Consider the following 7,987-nt stretch of genomic DNA (forward strand, 5'->3'; position numbering starts at 1 on the left):
CAAAAATGAACATTTTATTATTTATTTAACAACCTCATATTGTTTTACCCCCCCGAGACTTTAGTTCATCTTCAGAACACAATTAAAAATATTTTAGATGAAATCCTGGAGCTCTCTCATCCTCTATAAATACAGCAGTGGTCCGGAGATGTTGAAAGTCCAGAAATGGAACCAAAAACATTGTCCATGTGAGTTCAGTAGTTCATATGAAACTCTATGAACACTTTTGAGCGGCAAAAAAAAAAATTTTTTTTTTACTACATTGTTCGCCTGTTTTCCTACATCAAGTCAAGCCTACGGTCATTAGGATGGTTGCGTAGTAAACACACATACTGACCTGAGATGGATGAGAAGACATTGGCAAACAAAGTTGTTGTTTTTTTTTTTTCTACCATAGATATTGCGATGTTGTAATTTCAGCATATGAGATGAACAGGTCTATATGGAAAGACTTCTTAATTTTAAATACATTGGGAAGATTTTTTTAAAGGGAAAGCATCTGCATAAATATTGAGAAATGCAGTAAAGCAACAATACTGTACAAATAAAATGCAGTGCTTTAGGATTTTCTGGAAGTCTAGCAATATTCAGATACACAATTAAATAATCCAATGTACAATAATGCTGTTGTTTTCACATATGTACAATTAATCATTCTGAAAGTTAGAAATGTAATTTTTTTATGCATGGATACTTTAAACTGACTTAAACCAAATGCTCACGTAGTCACAGGCCCTAAAAACACAATTAATGTTTTGGTCACATGATGATCCAACTCAAAAGGGCTTCCAAATGTAGTAATTCCAGTTCCACATTGCAGATTCTGCTATGTGACTATTGCAGATGCACATATTGAGATATGGATGCTGGAACAATATATTCAGCCCTACTTCATATGATTACAGTTGAACCACTGAATGTTTTGGTTCCTTTGCTATACTTTGAATATCTAATGAACGTTGATGTCAGTGGAGGATAAGAGAGCTCTCTGATTTCGTCTAGAATATCTTCATGTGTGTTCTGAAGATGAACGAAGGTCTCGGATTTGGAGCAGCATGAAGGCGAGTTATTAATAACAGAATTGTCTCTTTTTTTCTCAATGAATCAATCTGTTTAACTTGTTTTTTCCTCAAAGATTAAATGAACCCATTAAAACCAGACATGGCGTCTATTTCCCAATCAGAGTCGGAATCGGAGAACTCAACGGCTTCGCTTGCTCTGATTGGAGAAAAAGTAGCAAAAAGCTCTGGTTGTGTCTTCACCGGGATGTTTTGTACAGAACAGGTGATGTGTTTAGGGGATGATGAAGACATCATGAAGTTACTCTGAGATGGCAGAGGAGGAATGACCACCTTCATCTCCGGCCCGATGGTCTTGTTAGGAGGGAAGTTGTCGTACTCCACCAAAAACTGCTTCATTGTTGATTTAGCGTGGTTTGCTAGATGTGTGAACTGTTCGTGTTCCTTCGGGAACTGCTGTGTGTAACTGCGCGGGACCACCACACTCAGGTGATCAGTTTTGATGGGGTTCTCCTGGGTTCTGCTGAACATGCATGGGATGGTGGTTGGGTCGTATATGTCACCTTTAATGGTGCTGATTTTCTCCTCTGCAGAGTTGATGAGCTGCTGATGGAAGTTGTCTGCTGTAAATGTTGACCTTTGTAAGTTCTCCAGGCCGCTGTGGTTCTGATGTGTGGTAAACTGGTGCATAAAGAGATTGTTGGGGGTCAGGACATTTCCGCTGGTCTTGTTTGGGATTGGAACTCCCACCTGGCGCCGAGACTTTGCCCTTCGGTTCTGGAACCAAACCTGAAGAGAACATGGAGATGTTAATTTAGGAATGAGATGCCATTTGAATGAAATCTATAACCTTAGGACAAATATTTATAGAAAGATAGCTGGAGAAACGATCAGAGCTGCTTGTAGGAAAATTTAAAAGTTGAATGGTTTCAATAATAGTTTTTTCTGTCAAAGTGAACCACAAAACTTTATTTCTACATCACATGAAAGCTGAATAAATAAGCTTTTCATTGCCGCAGGTCTTGTTAAGATTGAACAATATTTGGTTTGAGCAAACCAAAAAAAAAATCAAGAATGTGAGGTTTTCAAAAGAATCGAAATATTGAGAAATTCACCTTTAAAGTTGACTAAATGATGCGCTGAGCAATGCACATTTACAATTAAACATTGAGTTGATTTATAGACCCTTTGCAGATTTCCTGGTTTCTCAGCAGATGACATCATATTTGGGGAAACTTAGAGTGCAGTGAATTGGAGAATACAAATATTTGTTTACAATCCTATTTGCTGAAATAATAAAAGAAAAACTCAATGATGTTCTCAAGACTTTCAGAAAAAAGGGGGAAAATAGTGAGACTGATAACAGCCAGAAGAGAGAAAAACGTCAATTATGCTGCCCTGTCCTGTCCCATAGACGCTGCGTTAGAAATGCCTCACATGAGTTTTTTTTTTTTTTTGTAATTTGAGGCAAATATAACACATACATAAATACATATAAATATACACACCTTTAAAACAAATCTAAATATTAAAAACTTTGAAGTATTTAAGATGATGATGACTGTTAAACATGTCATAACAGTCTTGTGAAAAGGGTCAGTTTACAGCTGAACATGTCCTAAATATCTTGATGGGATATGATCTCTACTCAATATTCTGAGTCATAATTTTGACAATGTATTTCTGGCTATTGTCAAAAATAGACCTGTGCAACATAAGAAACAAATGTCAAGATTTTAAATGTCATTATTATTATTATTATTATTATTATTATTATTATTATTATTATTATTATTATTATCGTAAACAAATCAATATTTTTGACAGAAGTCTCGTGCTTACAAAGACTTTTATTTGGATTTTAAATACAAGCCACAGTTCTGTGAAATATTTCTTCAATGCTGCACATTTAAAATATGAGCGGATTTTTCAAATGTTTCATTCAAGCGTAAATTTTAATGCGATTATTTAATGTGATATGATTATTAAAATACCGGGATTATTAATGAGGCTAATCATCATCAATGTTGAAAACATTTTCTGATTTTGGTGGAAACCGTGATGCATTTACAAGTGAGGGAGGGTTTAGCTCAACTTGAGGTGAAAGTTCATCGGTTGCTGCCATGTGTGGACTGTCCAATGACATTTTTATCTCAATTTATTTTCAACTCAAGAAAAGCATGTAGCAGACGAAAAGAAAAGACAGAGAGAAAAGCATGTGTCAAATGCCTGTTTAAAACATTTAAATTGTGCATTTAATTGCATTTTAAATAAATAAATAAATATATATATATATATATATATATATATATATATATATATACACATACATACACGTGTGTTTTTATTGTTTGATCAGCGTTTTAAAACATGAATTAAATAAACATTTATAAAATTGTCTATTTTTTTTATACATTTAAAAGTTATTTATAAATGCAGTTTTATTGCTTTATTAAAGTTTGATTCATTTATACACATTTTAATGATTCAATTATTAAATTGATAATTTGATTCTTCATTTTATTTCTAACCGGCTCTCCTGGTCCTCCATACATACCAGAGTATACTAAATAAGTCAGAGTATACTAAATTTAAGACAAATGTTAAAAAAACACACACAAAAAAACCTTTTCCTGGTCAATAAAATGTTCTCAAAATAGTCCTTAAACTATGTTTTATGGAGAAAAAAAGTCTGACAGCTATTAGCTCTGTGACCGGTTTCATTTGATTTAAATACAAATTAAAACGTGACCCTTCAGACCATAAACCATTCTTATGTTGCATGAGTATTGAGCAGTAGCCAAAAATACATCCTAAATGTCAAAATGATTGATTTTTCTTTTGAATATTGGGTAAATACTTGTTCATGAAGACATTGTGTATATTCTTAGTGTAAATATTTAATAACTCACCGTTTGATTAGTATTCTGCATTATTAACCCTTTACCTGCTCCACCAAGAAAACATTTTTGGATTAAATTTCTTAACTCTTAATTTCTTAACTCTTAACGTCACTAAGTTGCATTTTTTTCAACACATTTGTAGGCATGTTGATTTATGGTAAAAGTACTGGAATTAATATATATACTATGACAATCAGAAAAATAATAGTGTAAAGCAATTAATTTAAAAAAATTTAAATAAAACATTCATGAATACTAAATCTAAATCATCTTCATTTTGTTCAGTATGCCATAAAATATTTCAGATTCTCATTTAACAGGTTTTCTTGGGGTTTTTTGTGAACCAACACCGCTGTGTGTGTGTAAACCATTATTAAAAACAGTCAAAATATGGTCCACCATTTGGTAGAGCAGGCAGTTAAAGGATTAAGAACTTTACACACAACACGATTTAAAAGAAAGAGGTGGTTTTCTCAATATTTGACATTTTTGAGCCCTCAGATATTCAAGAACTTATATCTACATCAACGTAAAGCTTTTTGTCAACAGAAATCTCACCTGAATTCTCGATTCTGGCAAGCCGGTGAGTGCCTCAAGTTTCTCTCGTAAATAAATATCAGGGTATTTGGTGTCCTGGTAAACTTTCTCCAGCACGTCAATCTGCTGCTGTGTGAAGTTTGTGCGTTTTCTGCGGTGTGTAAACAAACTAACGCTGTCTGCCCTGGAGGCACCATTCAGGAACTTCATCCTGTCCTGAAGCGCATAATCTGAAGAGAAACGAAAAGGAAAAGGCTTTAAATTAGACAACTAAATACATACTGTAGTTACTCTCAAATACAGCTAAAGGTATAGTTCACCCCACAATGAAAATGTACTCACTATCTAGGCCTACTAATCATTTATTTTCTCTTCAGCTTAGTCCCTTTATTCATCAGGGGTCGCCACAGCGGAATGAACCGCCAACTTATCCAGCCTGTTTTACACAGAGGATGCCCTTCCAGCTGCAACCAATCACTGGGAAACATCCATTCACACTCATACACTACTGACAATTTAGCTTACCCAATTCAACTATAGCACATGTTTTTGGACTTGTGAGGAAAACCGAAGCACCTAGAGGAAACCCACACGAACACGGGGAGAACATGCAAACTCCACACAGAAACGCCAACTGACCCAGCCAGGGCTTGAACCAGTGACCTTTTTGCTGTGAGGTGATTGTGGTACCCACTGTGCCACCGTGACACATTTAGGCCTACTATACTCAAATATGAATGTTTCTTCTTTTGAACAGAAAGGAAGGCATTTTGAAGGATGCTGAAAACTGTAACCATTGACTCATGTAGTACACTGTAAAACTAATGTGTTGATTAAAGTTACATATTTTGTGATTCACAAGTATTTAACGTTTATTTTTGGTTATGAATTGCATTATGGGAACTTGATCTCTGCTCTGTGAACTTTTGATGTTGAAAATTCAACTCTACAGTTTAACATTGTGACTTTTATTGACATTTTAATTCAATTCATATTTTTTATATATATAGCGCTTTTCACAATGAAGATCATGTCAAAGCAGATTAACATAGTTCTAGTAAAGTTTAGTACTTTTTAAAGGTATAAGAAATAATATAGAGAGAAGTAAGTCTGTTACATTACAAAAAAATATGCACTGGCAGTTTATTACAAGGTTTTTGTACATAATATACAATAAAAGTAACTTTTTTCCCAAGATTAACAGTTGTTGGGAGACTCGAGCTGCCAGAAGCATAAATAAATGGAAAAAAGTAAAATAAAAATTAATAAACAAAGGGTGCGTAAATGACAGAGTTTTTATTTTAGGGTGAAATTTCCTGTGTAAACACTCACCTGTTAGCGTAATATACACTCAAATGACGTTTGCTGTTTGTTCAAACTACTTATTTAGAAAGCGCTTAAACACAAATCTTAATTTGTTTGTAGCGACAACTTCATTGTTTTAGGTTTAATTCACTTAAATTTGTAAAAAAACTAATAAGTTAACTTAATTCCTTCATGTTGTCCCAACACAAATCGATTATGTGGAACCCAGCATTTTTACAGTCTACAACACCAACCCAGACAACATATCACTTTAAGCTATTAAAAATGTTTATAAAAGTCACTTTAATTAAACTTTAAGGTTAACAGATTAAGGTCCCAAACGCTGTAAATAAAATGTTGGGTTTGACACAATCTATTTGTGTTGGGACAACATGAAGGAATTAGGTTAGCTTACTAGTTTTTGCACACTCAAGTGAATATAAAACATGAACATAAAACTCTGAAGTTGTCCTCCAAAAACTCAAGAGTTTTGTTGTTTCAGCTCATTTTAAATAACTAGCTTTATAAAGCAAAGCAGCTTTTTTTAGTGTAAGGCAATGCAAAAGCAATTTATATTTATTTTACATTTTAAAAAATGCATCACAAAATACACTGAAAACATATGGCTGCAAAATTGTTGCAAACAATTTATATGTTGAGTTTAAACAAATTAAGTAAATTCAGTAATGTTCAACTTGATTGGTTTGTTTAAATTCAGGCTAAATAAAATGTTTAAATGGTTGTAAATTATTTAAGCAATTCCAAGGAATCAACTTTGAATATTTTTTTCAGAGTACGAAAAATTTCTATTTTGCGGTTATTTGTATAGTGTAACCTAGAAAAACAAATAGTACGTTTTTTTCCTCTTCTCAAAGGTTACAAGTTTCCAGCATTCTTCAAAATATCCTCATTTGTGAAGAAACAAACAGGTTTAAAACAAACGAATAGTGCGTAAATGACGGCATTTTCATTTTTGGGTGAACTTTCCCGCGGTATCGCTCACCTGTTGTGTGCATGCCGGTCCTCCTCTCCATATCCGCGTTTGGAAAAAGCTGGAATTGTTTTAAATGTCCATTCCCGAGGTTTCCATGCACGACTGCCATTGTGCTGCTGTCCTTCTGCTGAAGTTGAGCCTGAAATGAGTGCCTTTTCTTCGGCTGGGATTATATACATCTCTCTCTCTGGTCATCCGTCCTTCCGTCAAGGTGATCAAAGACAGCGGCAGGTGTGAATTCTGGACACTCGAGGGCGATTTGCATCTGTAAAAGGTTCGTGTGCGAGTTTAATGGGATCTCCACCCGAATACACATGACTTGAAAAAACATGTACGTGTATTGTTGGGCTTGAGATGTTCAGCTGATCGGTTCCTCAGATCAGTTCGCAGCCTTTTGCACTTCCTGCAGACTGGAGATGCTCACCTGAACAGAGCTGATAATGAGTCATGCTGGAGAAATATAGTCATGTCTGAGCGTTTCTTTCATTGAATCTTTTTAATTATATATTAAATGCATTCTTAGAAGAACATTAGATTGGTTAAAAACATGCTCACAAAAGTTTTTATACGACTTCCTATTTGACTATTGATGTAATATGTTTCGTAATCATAAAATACATTTTAAATTAATATATAATAACACATACACACATAATTAAATCATATCAAATGTAAAATTATTATCATTATTTAGCTTTTATTAGTTTTTTATTAGTAACATTTGCAAAAAAAAAAGTTTATACTACTAGTTTGACTATTGATGTAATGTTGAAAGCAACAATAAATAAAAGAATAATAATTAATAAATAAATACGAATATAATGTTTTTATTATTATATTTTGTTTGTACTATATTTTATATTGTAAAATAAAATTTAAATAAATGGCATTTTAATTATGCAATGATAAAGACAAAATCCATGAAAAAGAAAGTATTATTAACCTTTTTAATTATTTTAATATTGTGATTAGATGTGCTCCAATATTAGGCACATTCAAATCAAGACTGAAAACACATCCGTTTAGCTGCGCATTTACTGAATGAGCACTGTGCTACGTCTGACAGATCACACTATTGTTTTTCTCTTCTTTTTCATTCTTTTATAACACATTTTATCTGTTTTTATGCTTATTTATTTTATTTTATTTACCATTTTTATTATTTGTTTTTATTTCTCTTATACTTGTTTCTTTTATTCCTGTAAAGCACTTTGAATTGCCATTGTGTC

The 7,987-nt window shown here is 33.2% G+C and overlaps 1 protein-coding gene across 1 annotated transcript; it reads right to left on the minus strand.

The window, feature by feature from the left end:
• Nucleotides 1-1,100: 1,100 nt before the first annotated feature.
• On the minus strand, nt 1,101-6,798 carry mixl1 (Mix paired-like homeobox). The gene is made up of 3 exons (XM_056480629.1): nt 6,768-6,798; nt 4,481-4,689; nt 1,101-1,808 (listed from the first exon to the last, which is right to left on the minus strand). The coding sequence occupies exons 1-3, from the start codon at nt 6,796-6,798 to the stop codon at nt 1,137-1,139; spliced, it is 912 nt and encodes a 303-aa protein (XP_056336604.1). The 3' UTR covers nt 1,101-1,136.
• Nucleotides 6,799-7,987: the final 1,189 nt, after the last annotated feature.

Source organism: Danio aesculapii, chromosome 20 (assembly GCF_903798145.1).
Source record: "Danio aesculapii chromosome 20, fDanAes4.1, whole genome shotgun sequence".
NCBI lineage: Eukaryota > Metazoa > Chordata > Actinopteri > Cypriniformes > Danionidae > Danio > Danio aesculapii.

Bases quoted from the DNA above. Each gene is read 5' to 3' on its own strand.
- mixl1 (XM_056480629.1), bottom strand. From the start codon at position 6,798: ATGGAGAGGAGGACCGGCATGCACACAACAG. The intron at 4,690-6,767 runs GTGAGCGATACC...GTTTCTCTTCAG, and splicing joins GACCGGCATGCACACAACAG to ATTATGCGCTTCAGGACAGG. The intron at 1,809-4,480 runs GTGAGATTTCTG...TGTTCTCTTCAG, and splicing joins TGCCAGAATCGAGAATTCAG to GTTTGGTTCCAGAACCGAAG.